General features: G+C 39.3%; 1 protein-coding gene across 1 annotated transcript; it reads left to right on the top strand.

Moving 5' to 3' along the window:
* Positions 1–6,267: 6,267 nt before the first annotated feature.
* On the top strand, positions 6,268–6,862 carry HSPB3 (heat shock protein family B (small) member 3; the record flags this gene model as incomplete). Its single annotated transcript, XM_080362982.1, is given in 2 exon segments — positions 6,268–6,330; positions 6,332–6,862. Coding segments are annotated over 2 exon segments (594 nt in total).
* Positions 6,863–19,048: the final 12,186 nt, after the last annotated feature.

Below are 19,048 nucleotides of genomic sequence, written 5' to 3'. Positions count from 1 at the left end.
TGAGGAAGAGGCTGGCTTTGTAACAAAAACAGGTGGCCCACAGAATGAAGACATGGCTACCAACAGATTTCACATTATCCACTAAGTCAGCATAGGGTGACTGTATCAAACTCCTATTAGTCACCCTAAACTTGAGATTTTGTGACAAGCCTTCCACTCTCATTAGTGACCCACCCGGTCTCCAGCTGCTCCTTATTAAAAGTTAAAGATGCTCATCATAGAAGTTAATTACCAAGGCACATTGACATCAAACAGCACATTTATGTAATCCAGAAAGGAGTTCTTCACTAACCATAGCAAACTCTTCCTGTAAATCCTTCGCAAAGCACAGTGGTTGCTCTTTAAGGACTTTCTGGATGAGATTCTTCTACCCTGGAATCAGTAGCTGGCCGCCTTGCAGACCAACATGTTGACTCTCAGCCTCAGTGAGTTTAGGGCTGAGTGATCAGGGATTCTCTGCTTGGACCTGTGGAACTAACCCACCTTGGTGATGCATGGTGGTGGATGACTTCAGAGAAATTTTTATGGATTCTTGATGTTAAAGAATAATCTCACTGATTCCAGGTGTGCCTACAAGACATAGGCACAAAGGATGCAGGCTGCAGCAATTCAGGCTGCCTTTAATCAGTGGTTTCATTTACCATCCAGTGCTGAAGTCGCGGAGTTTTGCTAAAGCCACGAGCCACCTTCATATCAAGGGTCATTCAGCTGATATCTTATTGCTAACAAATACTCAGAAAGTATTGCCACAGCTCTAAAATTTCCTAAGTACACAGAACTGTGTATTCTATAATGTAGTTTTCATGCTAGCATTCATGTAATAATACAATATTTTGATGGTAGCTGAACAGTGTGTTTAGTTATACCTTTAGTTCCTTCCAACACTTCAACTTAGTAAAAATTTTAATTCATTTAGTGTGTTCAGTTATTTTCTGGCAAGCAATTATTTTGACAAACATATCCAGAGCATCAGTACACCGTAGGCCTTCAGTTCATTCTAGCTATTTAACTTCAGCTTTAACCTTGTTCTTAGGAAAAACTAAACAAAATGAGATCATGGTGGGGGTTCCACTAATTACAAGTTAGTATGTTTTATGTGCAATTTATGTCCTAGATTTTCCAGCCCTTACTCCTAGAAGCCTTAGGGAGCACCTGATTTTAAGCAGCAGAAATATTCCTACTCCCAGAACTTCACATGTGAGATTTCTGGTACTTCTATTATTTTTACTGAAGTAGTGAACATCAGAACATGCAAACCTGAAGATCTGATCCATGGAACAGCTGTTTCACATCCTAAATAAGCAAGTGAGTATTTGCTATGAAGTTTAAACAGATCCAAAATAAATACACCAGTCTTCTTGTATTCAACTGCCTTGAGTTATTCCTACCAAGTATCAACTCAAGTCTCCAGTAAGGCAGAGGAGGAGGAAACCTGAAAACTGGAATTCTTCTTGGAACATTAGTTAATTTTTAATGGGCAAAAAATAAGAATGTGTCTACAGCAAGAGTGCATTAGATCCTGCCTTTCAGTGGCAAAACAGAGCTTCCAAGCCCTTAGGCGCATTATTCTCTTCTAATGGTTCATTTCCTCTCTACTGTTCTACCTGCAAGAATTTAACAGATTATTATCACTCTAAATAAAATACTATAGTTTGCTTTCTGTAGGAGTTTCTCAAGAAAATGTGAGGCACAGATGCATTTGCCTATAACAGACTTTAAAATGTTTGGAAAACAAGGCATATGAATAACAAAGCAAATTGTTCAGAGTTCCATGACATCACTTTAAATTAATTTTTATAGTAACTTGAAGTTTTAAAATCATTATTATACAATTTGCATTTTTATGCCTTCACTGTTCTTTAAAAACAGCAGCTGCTCTGGTCCTTTCATCCCCCATCCTTCATCTGCCCCTCTATCACCTCAACATGTCAAAAAGGTCTTGTAATAGTGGAAGTAATGTGTCAAAATGGTAGTCCTTTCTGTGCTTACATATATTAATTGCATAGCTTCCTAATGAGCAAACATTTGATTCTTAGTGCAAAAGCTGAAATTAGTTTTCCACTTCTTAAGAGGCCCCTAAAATTAGGAGATTGAGTTCATGGTTACAAGTGAGTATCAGTGCCCTGGAGAGATTTTCCAGGAGGTTGGGCAGATCCAGCCTTTTCCAGGTTTTGAAGGACATGACCCACAGGCTGAAGCCTTCCTTCAGTTAAGCTGGCTGTGTAACAACGCAGCCTTTACAAGTTGCAAGAATTTTTATTGCATAGCATGTATTTTTTCTGCTGGAAGAGTTAGGTTGTGATTCACTGACTAATATGAATACCATGTGATTGGAATGGAAGATTAATTAAAAAAAAAAATCACTAAATATTTCTTGAAGACAGAATACCTGATATCTGCTGATTAGACACTTGCAATAGATATGATTACATTTTTTATTCCTTCAGAGCTTATGTGTATCCAGATCTAACAATCCAGTTAAAAGAACAACTCATAGCTCGAAGAAGTAATGGACTCAAAATGACATGAGTGGGACACAGTAATTTTCTCAGTCTAACAAAATACGTTAATAGCCTTTTACCATCCCGTTTCTGTAAGTGTCACACAACATTCCATTCTCACATGCATTTTCTTTTACTCTCTAGCCCTTCGGTAGCACCACAAAGCTTAAACTCCCATACTGGGTATAACAGAGCCAGCACCATTAAAACCAACCCTGTCCTACTCTTCCTTATGTTTCTTATGTATGGTGAAGTCTGAAATAACAGCATCTCTTTAGAATGACATGAGACGTAGATCATGAGTGGCATCCTTGGGTACTCTGGTAAAAGTAGTGGCAGTGCTCTCCTTAAATTTGTCTGGATAATTATATGGCTCTCATTTGAATTTAGGCTGTTAGCTTCTGCTAGAAGAGTTCTTATTGCTTCATCCTGCCAGCCTTTTTGCTTTCTTTATCCCTTTCAGCAGTTACCAGATTTCAGTGGCAGTTGCAGTACATACTTCTCTTTGTGGAATCAAGCATGCAGACAACAGCAACAAGGCAAGCTATTAATTTAAAGTTGTGTCAGGCAGGACACACCTGTATTTATTTAAGATATGCATGAAAAATGTGTAATTTTCTCGAGTTTGTGCACCATAGTTTTATTTCAATTTACAATACAGCTTTACCAGGATGACTACTTTCTGGATTTTCCATGAGTTCAATGTAGTTGAAGTATTTATTTCCTCCTGCTGCCAAAATACTGAGAAAGGAGGTTATATTGGCTTGAAAATAGCCTGTTGTACATTAAAATTGTGCAGTCTTCTTCCTTTGATTGGACTAGATGATCTTTCGAGGTCCCTTCCAATCCCTAACATTCTGTGATTCTGTGATTTGTCTTTCTGTGCAAGTATCTCACAGACTGATCATTGTATCTGGCTTCAGCACGCAGAAGGCAGCTTGTGATTTTTCGGGGATGTTTTCCCATCTCACCACAAGATGTCGGTGTGACACATTCATCCTGGACACGTTTACACTGGCACCGTGTTTCTCCCAGCCAACTGCCGCAAGCTGCGCATGGATCCCATTTCTTTCCTTTAAAAACCCACAAAAGATATTGAGACCATAAATATGTGCAATGGGAGAAAGAGAGCAAGGACTGACAAGTGCAAGGCCATGATAACTAATGGCCTCACCTCAGCTGTGCAAAGAACATCCCTGCAACGCTTCCCACGCTACTGGGTGGTTTCCCACCTGTGGTGCAATATGGGACGAGGCCTTCACAGAGACAGAAAAACAGGGAACAAAAACCTGAGACACCGAGCTGATAATCAAGGACATCTATCCTGCTCCTGCTGGATCTGCTCTGACGGTTTAAAATTACCTCTTAATCAGTTGTTTTTAAAATGTATTGCTCATCTGAAGCATGCTATAGATATTTGAAGATTATAGCCATAGCAGCATCAAAAGTTCCTCTATATTTCAGCACCACATTCATATTTAAATATGAGAGCCTGAAAATATATTCTAAATTGCCAGGATGCTTGCGTTTCAAGGGTGTTTTAATTTTCCAGTTTACATATTCTCCATGTTATCAACAAAGATATAAGAAAGACGGTGATAATTTCTGATTCCTTAGGTGGCAAAGAGAGATAAAAAGGGACTGGGACTGAGGAGAGAGCAGGATAGGAGAGCAGGAAGAAACTTCATTACCAAAATCTTTCCAATTCCTTATCCTACAGAGTAGAAAGGGATCCTATAAACTCCTGTAGAGCTCTGCATATGACATGAATTTAAAGGGTATTCAAAGCATCCTTCATGCTAATTAGGCCAGGCAGACAGTTCCAAGTACACTTAACACAGACATTTGAAATACTAACACAACTGTTTCTGGGAATGGATATAGCTGTCCCACCGCGAGCTGCACAGAGGTGGTGGTTTCTGTTTTCATTTAGAGTGCAAGTATAGGCAAGTTTACCTTTTTCCAGAGAAGATGGGAATCGTTAAAATAAAAAATAAAAGAATGTGGTATTCCTGCACAGTACCTTTATTAATGAAGTGCAAAATTGGAGTAAAATAAGTCAGGCTATCATCACAGAATTCAGTAGGGACAGCAATAACTTTCAGCAATCTCTAAAAGCAAATCACAACCAACCAGGCATATGGCTTCACTTCAGGGTTAAAGTTTCCTCATCGAGTGAATCATTGGCTAGCAAAACAGAAAACAGCTGCTGAACAGATAATGGGCAATGCTCCAGGTTATTTTTATCACAATTTTAGTAAGCCATACATTCAGAATTGCATCTTTAAATTATTTCTGGAGGACAGTTTGACAGGGCAAGAGCTAATAGTTAAATAAAGTACCATAACTGTCCTTTCCCACAGTAGTCAGTTAAATGGTTGGCCATTAGTGTAAGTTATCCTGAACCTTTGATCTACCTTCAAAAATTTCCTTACCTTGCAATGCAGCCTTCATGAGTCTAACATAAAATAGCAACCTTAGAACTTTAATTGTAGTTGTGTCTGCTAATCCTGCTCTACTATCAGCTCAATACAGAAGTTCACTTCTGATAGCTATCAAAATTCAACTGCCTAATTTTTTGTGAGTCTACTAGCAATCATCCCGTATTAGCAACAATCCCATATAAACTGATTTGCCATTTTTATGGCAAGGAAGGATATAAGAACAAGAGATAGAAAGGTCTCTGAATAACAACAGCCAAACAAGAAGGAATAGAAGTATCTCATTTGATTATTTCTAGCATTAGTGCAACTGAGGAAAATAAGCAGTTTTCACCATCAGTTGCCATAGTGCATTCTGCTTTACATTACCAAGCCCAACTAGAGGGATTTTCTAGCAAACACATTAAAATCTAGAAATACTTTCCCTTTTCACTGCAATTTCCTCTCAGGTCTCATTAACCAAAGTACTAGAACTTGTAGGCATTATTTGCTCTGTGATCACAGAGTAGCAAGACGATTACAGCACAGAGAGCTTTCGAGGTTATCAGTCCTGCTTTCCAGATCCATGTGGTAGATGAGATCATAGATTAAAGCTGTTAAGCCACAGAAGATGAAGGCTACTGAGACAACGCGATAGCATTAAGGAGTTGGAGTTTTCTTTATTATTTTGCTGGAGACAAATAACTCTGCCCTCTCCTGGAAGCTGTGAAATATTAGCTTTCACTGTGATTTTCCGTACACTCTTGAGCCTGACTCCCTGACACACTGGAGAAGGCTCTGCTGTGTTTGTAGGTCACCAAGATTGCGGAGTCAGCCTTTCAGGCATCCCCCCTTTGGACAGGGATGGTTACTGTTCCGTTACTTCCTCCTGCCAATAAGACGGTTAACCTTGTCCATATTTTACCTATGCACAACTTCTGCAACAATATTCAACGCACTGGATATTTTTATAGTTTACCTAACCTGAAATCTGCTTCATTCCTACTTCAGTCTAACTAAGTTCTTTCCCTCAGTAACTTTGCATTTCAGTTAGAAGAAATATAGAGTTTGTATCTATTGGCGTGTATCCTTTGAAAAAACAGAATCTTTTAACTTGCATTTAAATCAAGAATCTTTCACATTATTTGTCTGCTATTGATCATGACAAATACCACAATATTGTGATAACTGGCCATGTGTTATAATTTTTTTTTTACTCCTTACGCATGAAAACTGTGCATGTGTTGAAGCCACTCAAGACCCAAGCACTATAAATAGTGCTCTATTGTCAGTGGATAAAAGATGAAACAAGTCTCCCGGCACTGGAGCACAGTGCACCCTATTAAATGTTGAGCTCTGGCTGTGCTAAAAGTGAAAAGCGACATCAACCAATAAACCAGTCTGCGGGTAAAGGCATACGCCTGGGAAGACTTTGCTTTCACTTTGCAGCTCCCCCAAGGCGACACAGGAGCAGCGACTCATCTTTCTGCCTCAGCAATGGCAGAAGCTGTTATAAGACACTGGGTGGAAACTCCTGTACGCTATCAAGAGCACTTTGCTGTCCAGGAGCTGGAAGCATGCAAACTGGACCACTCTCTATATGCTTTGCCAGGCCCTTCTACCTCTGCACTGAGCAGCAGAATCACAGAAAGCACAGCTGGGGTCGGGAAGAGTGATGAGGAGGATGAGAACACACACTTTCAGGTCTTGCTGGACGTTGTGCAGTTCCGCCCTGAAGATATCATTATTCAGACTTTCGAAGGCTGGCTCCTGATCAAAGCTCAGCATGGACCCAGGATGGATGAACATGGTTTTGTATCCAGAAGCTTCACCAGACAATACAAATTACCTAATGGAGTGGAGAACAAAGACTTGTCTGCGCTCTTCTGCCATGATGGCATTTTGGTTGTTGAAATGAAGAACTCGGTGGGAAAGAATTAGAACTTTGTCTGTAGTTTATTGGTGAGATGAAATAATTCTTAATATGACAAAATAATATTATTCAAGCAATGCTGTAGAGTGTAGTAAGCATGTGGCTATATTTATACATTGCAGTAACTGAAAATCTTTGTGTATATTTTTCAGTATGCTGAGCTTATTGTTTGATGTGAAACATTAGGCTGCTTGCCTCTGGCTACATATGTGTTGGAAAGCCATGCTTTTTGAACAGTAGAAAATTTAGGCTAGTCACAACAAGAGAAAAAATAATCTGTTTGATAACATATTGAGAATAAAGCATATTTATTAATTCAGTAGGAGGAGTTGGATTTCTAAGGGATAAGCATTTGACATGCATAGTCTTAATGATTAAAGAAGTAATAAACAGGTTGTGAGTCTTATGGAAATTTAGATTATGTACCAAAAATCTGTTTTCAAATTTTTGAAATTTAATTCTTCTTCCTTAGGCTCTGGTAAAACCTCCAAACTGAAGTATACTCTAAAAAAAAAAAAAAACAAATAAACAAACAAACAAACAAAAAGCAAACAAAAAAACCCACTAAAAAACACTATTTCCACAGCTTGAGCTTGTATACAAAAATCCCTTGAGAGACTACTTTTTAGAACTGTGCTGCATCTTTGAAACTATAGGAGAAAATAATAATCACTAACTATATTTGCTTGAAAACAGAGTAAATAGAAATTATGTTTTCCGTCAAAGACAAATTAATTTGAAAGAAAACAATCAAAGACATTTAAAATACTGGTTTTGTTTAACTTATTTTGCTATCTATCAGCAGCTGAAGAAAAAAATGTATTGCTCACAAGTACTCACAAGAATCAAATTCTTCCTTGTGAAGCCCTCGTAATACAGCAGCATTACTCTGCACAAATGCCTTTATTCTTACGTGGCTTAGCTAATCTTGTTGTTCAATCAGAGTTGTTTTTTTTCTTCGTATTGCTTGACAGTTTAGGCTGAGATCCCGCAACTGTGTCTTGAAAAGCAAATTTTTCTGTCTGTGTATATTCCCACTCTCCCCATATGAATGCGGTCTCTACATTAATCTAATTTTAAGTGCAGGGGTTTGTTACTACAGACATCAGTTTAATTCCTGTAACATCTCACATTTCATGAGAGTGGCAGAGATGAAAAAATATCCACCCACTATATCTAGTATCTGTTCTTCTCAACGTTAAAAAAAATAATGCTGTGAGTTTGTAAATACTCAAACATTTGAGGAGCTCTGCAGCTGCAAGTCAAACTGTCTCCTTTTATGTGTACTGGAGAGGAGTATGACTGCTGTGCTATGAATAGTAAAGGAATGTGGAATGGAAAGTGCCAAGTTAAATACAGACTCTTTATGATAGCCATCTGCTGTTTGGACAAATTAAAAACATATTCAAATGAAACTGAATACAAATACAATTTTAAGAATATGAGAAAAAACGTATGAAAAAAACCCAGGCTCTCACTAGCTGAAGCCAGAGAGTTCCTTTAGTTTAAAATGAAAGCCTCTGATCTTGTATGTCTGCACATGTCCATTGATTTGAAAGATTTATGTCATTGTTGTTTAGGTTTGAAGATATTTGAAGCAATCCACTTTAGAAGAGTCAGTAGTCCAGTTCTTGTATCTATTATTTGTGCTAAAACTCACACGGAATTTGTACAGGGAATAAGGTCTGGATTGTAAATTTCCATCATGTGTGCAATTACTTTATTGTTTGAATAGAGCAGAAGTCAGGAACCTAATGTTTTCTAACAAACCAAACCAAATATAAAGCATATGTCCCTACATTTCCACTCAACCTACATTTTCCCCTCATATTGCCTGCATTTAGTGTATTGTTTTAAGATAATAAATGATCACGCTAGAAAATCAGATCTAGATTTTCAACAGTTTTAGGTCAGCCAGGAATCTGATGGAAGATGTAACATGTATTTTTAAAAATTAATTCTAGATACACATCTGGGTTGAAAGTTTACATGCCAACTTTATAAAAACTCACAAGTTTAGAGTCGTGATTTCCACATCACCTTATACCACAACTGTTGGAACAGAGTTCAGGATCACCAGTTAGAAACCTGCTTTTGTGATTTTTGTTTACCGAGGATTTTGTAAATTTGATTACTTAAAACTATAGCTTACTACAAAAATAATTCTGGGTATGATTGCAGTGATAGTATTCATAGCCCTAGAGATGAAAAAGCAGTTCTAAAAAAAAACCAAAAACAAAAACAAACAAACAACATCAAAAAAACCCAACAAAAACAACAACAACAACCCCATAACTGATATAATTATTTCAAATTAGATCATGGTTAAACTACTGGAAACTTGGCAAGGAATTAGACCAGACAGCCAAAATCATATCATCTGTGCTATATATGTTAATGCCATGGTTACAGACAGGCCTGCTTATGTACACAGGCCTGCCTTACAAAACTGGATGGAGCATCTGGCACTTGACTGCTCTGTGTTGTATGTCTCTTCACACTGTTCTGTGCCCAGGTCTGTGCTTACTCAGAACATCATCCACCGGAAATCACCAGAACATACTGACCCAAACATGGCAGGGATGTACCCAGGAGGATTTTACCTTCTCTTGTACACAAAGCTTTACAAAAGCCTGTGTTCATGCTCCTTGGTGAACGGGATTTCCCCTGGCCAGGCACCTGAGTGCTGGTGTAGTGGGGACTGCGCTGCAGTATGTACCTGCCACTGGCCTCCTGCATTTTAGCACCAAGAACAACACAGAGCAAGGTGCTTCTCTCCTGATTTTTTTAGTGGCAGCTTATCGAAAGTTCTGGGATAAGTGATTTTTATATGTTTACCAGAACAGCCTCGAAGCACTTGGCAGAGGGTTTCTGAATTGTCTGAGGAGAGCTGTTTTCACATATTGTACGTGACATTTCGCGTTTATAACCTGATTAGAACTGAATGTCGATGTCATGGAGAAAGCTGCTAATATTGCTCACGGACAGCAGAATGAGAAATTTATCAACAGCAAAAGCTTTCAGAACAGCTACAACTTAAGTTTAAGACATGCTGATGTGGTTAAATTGAGAACCCTGATATTGTCTGCCCACAAAACCCTGGCCCAGAACAAGCAATAAATGCTGCTGCAAGCCCTGCAGAGCAAGTGTTATGAGCCTTCTCAGTTTCCATCAGTGAAGGATTACTCTCATAATTGATCTGACCGCTCCTGCAAACAGATAAAAATTATTTCATGTATTAATATAAGCACTATAAAAAATGCTTTCATAGAAGAAGAAAATACCTCACTATCAGCACTAGTCTCCAAAATCTAGTTCACAAACATACATTTCTATGTGATTGCTGTGGGCAAAAAGCCCCTAAATAACTTGGACTGGCTGACCTTTTCTGGTTTGTGCTGCACCTGGGGCATGTGAAATCTCTACACAATCTGATAGTTGTGGTGCAGTGAACTGAGGCTGACCTGACACCCACCTGTCACTCAGCTACAGCCCTGAACACTGGAGAAGGGGAAAGAAAAAGTCTGGGGCATCACAGTGGCAAAATTCCTTCTAAGAGGGGTAGGTCTTTCATTCCTTAATCTGTTCATAGCCAGGAATCAAAATGTGCTTTTCATCTGAGTACTGCTACAAGATTTGGCTTTTAATGGGAGTAGGAATATTTCTGAAAGTATTGGGTACACCTTTTCATGTTTGAAAGAGACACTGACCTCTGTCTTGCCAACTATCAGAGACAATGGCTGATCCCTGCCATCCAGAGGACAGCATCTCAGTGGCCCTACACTGTGAACGCGGGGGCTAAGTCTAAAGACTTAGACCTGTGCATTACATTGGAGAGACCTACGCTGATCCCACTCGTGCTAACTCTGGAGCCAGAGGTACTGTTCCTGTGTGCCAGCTTAGATCCAGAAAGCCTAGACTGTCCATTGCTGTGCTCAGGCTAAAAAATCATCCTTTATTAAAGATACTTTCACAGACGGAGAAGGGAGAAACATGGCACTACAGATCAGGACTCCAGGTTAGTGCTAGCATGGGGGCCTTGGCTCTCTGCAGCACGGTGGGCTGTAGCCTGACCACAAATACCAACAAGCTCCTTAAAAAGACACATTCTTTAGCCACATGGTAATACTGCTGATGCCAGTGTTTTCAGGGGGAAGTATGTCTAGCAGCTGCTTGCGCAAGTACAACTGATGCAAGTAGAGAATAATTTACAGTTCCTCTCGTGCTCCTCGGTGTGTTTCCCCCAGCCAGTACCCCCATTCTGCTGAGGAAGCGTGATGTTCCCAAGCCCTGTGAGCTAATATAGAAGCAGCAGCAGGCAGGTCTGTGCATGAGAGGAGACAGAAAACTGTAGGACCAGGGTGGGCCCCAGCATGCAGCCAGCAAGGCGGCCCACCAGAGGTGTCTCAGGAAGTGATGGGGACTATGTATATATATAGGGGATTATATCTATATATATAAAGATTTAAAGACATAATATTTAAACTTGACTTTTACTTTTTAATAAAATTAGTGTCTTTGAGGGCTGAGAAAGACATTTCAAAATTACTTTTAAAATGTAAGTTTTTAATAGAAAAGGAATACCACATGTGGACTAAACCCTTGGAGTGCTAGGAAGAAATAATAAGTCACCTATTATCTTCCACTACATTTCTTTCCAGTTGCACATCCCTTCAATTTTCCTGTCCATTAATTGTATATTCCCATCATGCAAGCAGAGATACCATGGTAGAATCTCCAAAAGTTTCATTTAGTCTTAACAGACTGGGATGATATGGGGGTTAAAGTGAGAGTACCTTATCTGAACTAGCCACCCCAAAATTTCTACAGTCAAGTCCTCATCACATCAAGCTGGTTTACTGATTCACTGTAAACCAGCAACACGTGCAGTCACCCCTCTCATTGGCTCTGCATGGACCCGGTATGACCCAGCAAGGCTTCCTTGCCCAGGTGCCGTTGTGCATCACGCTCTGTCCAGCTAGGGCACCAATGCAGCATGGAGCTCAGCTGGCTGCTCCTGCACCTGATTCAGATCTCCAAATGGGACGACGTGAGTGGTTCCCTGCATGTGTGACTCTACACAAGAGGTAAGAAGGGATCAGAAGATGTTTTGGGTTCCAGTGATAATAACGCCTTTCTTATTATTTCCACTCCTCACTTTCCAGGCTACCCCTCTATCCTCTTAGTTTGGAGACTGGATTTAGGTGTTGCACAGAGGCCATAGCAGTTTCGTGCTGTAGGCACCAAGAGCAGCCATAACTTTTGTCTGTGAATGAGCTGATTATGAGTTTGCATGTTGAGTTTAAATAAGTTGAAGTCTTAACTAAAAGTAATAGCATTACATAATAGCTATAATGAAACATTAATGAAGGAAAATTATTTTCAGAGCATGGTTTGACAAAAGAAAACATAATTCTTGTACTCTGTCTTACAAGGCAGACCGAAACTCATAAGCTACCTGCAGAATGACAGCTGTCTGCATTTTAATAGTATTTCAAGTATATTTTTTGTGACTTTACCATAATTATCTAAGTCCTGCTGTCATGATTGGTATGCACTATACAGGATGTACCATAAATACAATCTCTGCCTTAATGTATGTATGAAGCCTTACAGCTCGATCCTGGAATGAAACTGATAGGAACTCAAGGCAGACTACAAATACATGCAGACATATGAATGCTGAGGCTCATTCTATCATACTAGCCATAGCAATATTTATCTGAGACCTTCTAGGAACTTCAGCCTGAAATGGTTACAGTGTGGAGACAGTTAAAGATTCCAGATTTATAGGTGTAAAGGTCAGAAGGATCTGTGATGATCCCCAGTGTGATCCCCTGAACAGATTCCACATCATCTCACTTGCTGGTTTCTTCATGAAGCCCATAATATGTTTGAAAAAGAACACATATTTAAGAAAGACATAAAATCCTTAAAGACCTCAGTTGATGGAAACTCATCACACCCCTCCATAAATTGTTCAAGTGTTATAATTGCTACAGCCAACAAAAAGCACCTTTTCCCTAGCTGCCTGACATTTGCTCAGTGATATAAATTTTACCCCAAACCTGAAACAGTTCAGAGAGCTCTTGGGACAGTCTTTTTACTATGCTGATGTTGTGAGTAACAAAGATACAGAAGTTTAACACCTGCTGCTAAACACCCTCTTTAGTCACGCATAGAACACAAAGGAATTCAACAACATGAAAAACTGTGAATATATTTTTCCACATGGAGAGCAGAAATATTTATTGAATAACCATGGATATATTTAACACCTCTCCTGTATCACCATTGGCAGTTTTGTCATCTCCATGCCACACTCCTCCAAAATATTGTTAGGATTTTGTTTCTTCCTGAGTAAGTCCTGCCTGGCAATACAATTTCTAATACACATTTTATTTTTTCTCATAACCATCAATTGGTATTGCTTTCTAATAACTTGTTAATTTTTCAATTTCCATTTTCACTTGCCCTCTTATAACACTCTATTTTAAATTCAGTTAATTCCGCCTACATGAATACAGGTTCGTATTTATGTGTAGGCAATAAAACATTATTGTAAATGAATATAAAACATCCACAGGCAGGTTCTGACACTGTGTCTCTTCAGAAATTATCATCTTATATTTTGCTAGTGATATGGGATGCCCATTGTGTCTCCAGCACTGAAGCCCCTTCCAAATCAAGGGTTTGATAAGGAAGTGACAGGATGTACCACCTGTTATAAGGAATTCATACCATTCACATTCTCACCAGTACACAGCCCAAACGAAGCACAGCAGGAACTTCCTTCGCCACTCATCCTCTATATTTGCCAAAAGACCAGCAAAATACAGAAGCCGAAACATTCACGTTAGAGTAACTCACTGCCATTTTCAGCCACCGAGCTTCTCAGAACTCTTCACTTCTTGAGCTGACACCAACACCTCCCTTGCCATCCTTTCTCTGGTCCATATCCTCAGGCAACAACACAAGCTAAATTTTTCTCCTTGAAGATAAGGCAGCAATCTCACTCAGAACTTAATGTCACTGCTCTCTGCTAGCAGAATGCACTGTCTCAACTTAAACACGAGCACTGAGAGAATGGAAGACATTTTGGTGGCCAAACTGCCATCAAAACAAGTCTGTTGCCTAAGTTAATGAGAACTTTTTATGGTTTCCAGACAGAGACTGAGAGGTGACTCTCATAAGGTTGGACAATGGACAGTAAAAACTTGTGGACAGAGAAAACTGAGTTAAGGCTCATCCATCCTGATCAACTGACAAATATAAGTGAGGAGCTGCTGGTGACCAGTCCTTCACTTTGAAGGCAACCTCTACCAGCAACCTCTACACAGGGCCAAAGCAACCTCAGGGTTCACGTGAAGCTCTTCAGCCCAAAGGACTCAAGTCCCGTGGATTCCCAAAACACAGTGGCATTTATTTTCCCATGACAAACCCAGGGTTAACACAGGCACAGAACACACCAAGGAGGTTCTCTCCTCAATTTCTCTGTCCTTGGTGAGCATAGAGATACCTGTATGTGCGAAATTAATGAATGCTAAATCCTTCATTCTTGCTATACCATACCTTATTCATCCTATACAACAGGTTTTTTGCTGAGATAACTTTATTTTTATGCCACATTTATATGACACATGGGCGTAATGTTGGCCTCACCTGGATTTCCTTACCAGTTTATCATTTAAATCACAGACTTAATTTTTATAAAATGTTTGTTACCATGAAGGGTATTGGACTGCAGTGAACAAGACTAACATTACTCCTCAGGGACTTGTGCAGCTTGGACTAAAGCACAGCAGGCTCATGCATCCTGTTTTGCTCTGTCTTAGTCTTTACATTGAGCAGGTAAATTCTGTCTCTGTGCATGTCAAGGGTCTGGCAGTTGACACAGGGCCATTTGTCTATAACCACAAAAGACACTCAGCACTATCCAGAATGTCTGTGTAACACATAACCCCACTGCCACAGCATGGGAAAACTGCACACATAATGGATTTATCTTGACAGCATCCTTAGACGGTTATGAAACATTATCTCTTCAGACAAGGAATGGAGTCAGATTCTCATTACAAGCAATACCAAATGGATGGAGTAACAGCCATACTAAATACTAAATACTAAGTACTAAATACTAAGTACTAAATACTAAATACTAAATACTAAATGGCTGAGTAACAGCCACCTATTACAGAGACTGGGGCTGAGAGAGTTAATAGGTATCATAAAGGTCAAACAAAAACCTCAGTGTTTCTGCTCAATTATCTTTAATTTTACATAGCCTCGTTTGGGAAAAAAAAGAAAAAAAAAAAGCCATTTCTGCTTGATTTATGTTTCCAGTTGGAAATTATTTTATTTTCTCCTAAATTCTACTGCATCTTTTCCTAAATTGTGTGTCCATTTCTGACGCCCTTTCTATGTTTTAAAGTATGATTCTGCAAAATATTTAAAAACTAATAATATTAAATCTTTTAGAAACTGGGGGAAAAACAAAACAAAACAAAACAAACAAACAAAAAAATAAAACAAAGTTACAAAACATTAGAATAACGTATTTATCGCATTTATTGCATTTCCTTCACTGCTTTGCGAGTTTAAAGTCTTCGCTCGCTTTTACTCTGGTAACTTCAGAGTTTAAAATCATTTCGTGCCCTCTAGTGGCCGCTCTGCCAGGCACCCCGAACTGCTGGTCTGGGAGGACCGAGAATTGGACATTAAAGCTACAGACGATGTAGAAATTGAACACAGTTTATCCCCTTTTTAAGTGCAATTGATTATCCATCTCTACAGTTTTTAAAAAATATAGTAATTTCTAGTTGTGATGAGAAAGCAACAACAAAAATCTAGTGGAGAAACAAACAGAAAACCAAAATCATTTAGGGATACAACACGAATGGCAAGAACAACAGAAAATCACATATGGAGTAAGCATTTGAATGAGTCTGCTCTGAGAAATGATATTGATGAAAACTGGCCTATTCGTAGCCATTTTCTTGTATAAGGCACTATTCAGTGTGTTTCGTACTAGGACATTGTTCGATATTAAGACACACACTCTTTTTCCAGGGTCCACAAAGGGAAATCGTCACAATGAAAAGGCTAAGTGTCACCAGAGCTTCATCTTCTCTCATGGAAAATCACTTTGCTTTTCTTACTGAAGCAGAAAAGTGATAGCAGAGAGGAACATTAACAAAAAAATGAAGGAAAGATTTGGGGGCTTCAAGGAAAAGTTACACAACGGTGACTCATATTTCCATTATTTTTAGTTCCAAAGCTGCTACTCATTCATTTTTTCCTAATTCAAGATAGCCTAAAATCTTTACCTTTTCACCAGAATGTTCCCAAATTTTTTATTTTAAGCTTTTGCACCTGAGCAGAACAACAAATAATGCTGCTTTCAAACAGCTCTTTCAGCATATATTGTAAGGCGTCTTGAGATACCTAATTCCAAATTAAAACAATGAGATACCCCATACATAGACATCAGTAGCCATTTGGCTTTCAGTTTCCTCCCTCAAATTACAAATCCATGGGAACACATTAAATAATTAACATTTTCACTGAATCGTAGGTTATCAGTCTCAATAAGATCGAAATAACATTCACTTTGCCTCTGCAAATTCAGTTCCCAATGAAGATAGTATAAATTTCCAAGCAAGAAAAGCATTCAGATACATGCTTCGTGCGGCTAAAATGCTGTAAGTCAATAAGTGCCATTCTTATTTTGAAGTCCTTGCCTCTACTACCCTGAATGACAAGAAATGAAGCTCAATCAATCCAGCTCTCCTACTTGGCACTGTAGGTGGTTACCAAGGGCCTAAGAAGCTGAGTTCTTCAAACCCTTTAAAAATCTTTTTTTCAGAGTGCCTTCTAATTTAGCAGGTTGGTTTTCTTGAAAATAATTGTTGAGGTTTTAAAAGTGTTAATTTTAACATCCACGATAAAGTGTTTATACATCATGGTAATCAGAGTTGACTCACTGGTGGAAGAAAGATGTAAAATGTCATTTACAGCTTTATTATTGTTCCAAGTTCTCTTTGCAGTTTTGTCCACTAGGGATATAGTATAACACACTTTTTCCTTTCATAATTTTGCCTTATTGATGACATTAGTGCCTGAAAAAAACAACAACAACAAAAAAAGACCCAATTTTATGTAACTTAATTCTTGATAAAATCTCAAGGTAAAAAATAGAAGATTTTAGAGAACAACCACTTCACTAGTTTACACTTATTTATTTAAGAAATATTATTCTCATTAGTTTTACAGATCTTATGCCTTCAAATTCTCCTGATAGCAGTTTTTGCACTTGTTGAACTTGATGCATTAGTTTGTGTCTGTTTGAGGTACAAATACTGAGCCAGTACTTATGAAGAAAATGTTAGACCACTTGTGCTGAGCAGGGCAGGGAGAAGCAGGGCAGCTGCCACCTTCACCACCAGATTCAAGGACGTAAGGCAGACTACCAATGTTGTTCCTTTGTCCTGCCCTGGCTGTGACAGCCACAGCCTGTCAGGTGTTGGCATGACCGCTTGGAGTAGCAAAACCCCATCCCTGAACCAGCTTTGCAGCTCCACAAGGCATTTTGTTCATCACTCCAGGTTGTTCAATGAAAGCAAATCTCAAATGTATCTATTTACACACATCTGGTAGATTTGCATCATTTCCAGTATTAATCACCTCACATGAAAAAAACCCTACTATTTCAGATAAAACCATATTCTTGATAAAGGACATTAAAATTAAGACAAATAGGACTGAAGAGTTTGGGAAAGGAGTTGGATCAGTAAAAGCAGTAAAATATGTAAAAACCAGTAAGCAGTATAGAACAGGCAGATCGGGACCTAATTTTCCTCCAGTTTAACCTGTGAGGAGTCTAATGAATGCACAAGATGTCTCAGATCAATGTTAGGAGTAACTTTTGAAGGAATACAAATCCCCGATCACTTATCTTTGTTCACGGTAGTCAGAATTTGGGGTGAAATCTAAGACCAAGGTTAAACTGATCCACATCTACCTCCTGTTGGGGGTTTTAGTTCTTACTCCAGGTTGGACACGTGGGTGGAGGGCAGCACACTGGACTTCAGATCAGGTACCGTGGGAATCTCTGCATTCGGCAGAAGAGAACCACATCTACATCGAAGGCAGAGGCTGACGGTGCACCGGCTGCAGTGGCAGTATGCTGATGATCACTAACCTTGATGGAAAATGAGCTTGTGTAGTCCTGAAGAGTGATGACAATAGCTGCTGCAGGGCTTGAGGAGCACTTTAGAGCCTGCTGGGGGGTTAATCTTCACCAGGCCAGGCATGCTTCCACCAGTACCAAGTGAGCTATTGGGGAAAACCCAGAAGCCTGGATAAAGAGTTGTCTAAGTCGAAGTCTTCAGCTGCAGCATCCTGGGCAGCTGCTGGCTCCCTCTCAGGAGCAGATCGATACTTCTCATCTTATCACTGATGTGAATATTCTGTATTGTTCTCCATAAAATTGCTGCTGCAAATTCAGTGCTTGGGTTTGGAGATGGTGGTACAGGTGACACAACATGAATCCGTTCCCCTGGGCTGGCTGGTGAGGAGCTGTTTGTGTGGTGACCAGTGTGGTTCTTCAAGCACCATTGATAACAGCTAATTAAAACAGACTTCCAGAGATAAACAATGAAGGAATCTGAGACTAACATTCTAGGTTGTGGTGAGCTGATATATTTTAAAAAAGAACACAAGCCAAGAAACCGCAACAGAAAAGCACTGTGATAATATGTTCAATGACATTAGAAGAATGAAGGTCAGAAGAACAAAAGTGGACAACAGCAAAACCCAAGTACCAAGCACGAAAAAACCCCCAGCAATGAAAGCAAGCAGTGGATCTTGTAGCATTCTGGTGAGTTGAAGATGATTCCAGTGATGCTCAGATGAAGGCGAATTGTCACAAAGACATTTGAGAAGCAACGTACTCTTTGAACTATTTCAGGTGAATGAGCACAAACTGCCTATCTTGCAGGAGGCTGATGGGAAAACATGAATAACTGGGGACTGAACAGGCACAGCTCCTCCAGACAACTTATTTCTAATTGTTTGTGGACAGGTAGAAATATTGAGAGAAACTTGTTGTATCCAGGGTCCCAAAGAGAGCTCAGAGATGATTAATGGGATGAGATTCATGCCATTAGACAACACAGGACCGGGTGCCGCAGGAG

Source organism: Nesoenas mayeri (genome assembly GCF_963082525.1).
Source record: "Nesoenas mayeri genome assembly, chromosome: Z".
Classification (NCBI taxonomy): Eukaryota; Metazoa; Chordata; class Aves; order Columbiformes; family Columbidae; genus Nesoenas; species Nesoenas mayeri.
Note: the sequence above shows the minus strand (reverse complement) of the source record. Positions and strands in the feature narration are given on the sequence as shown.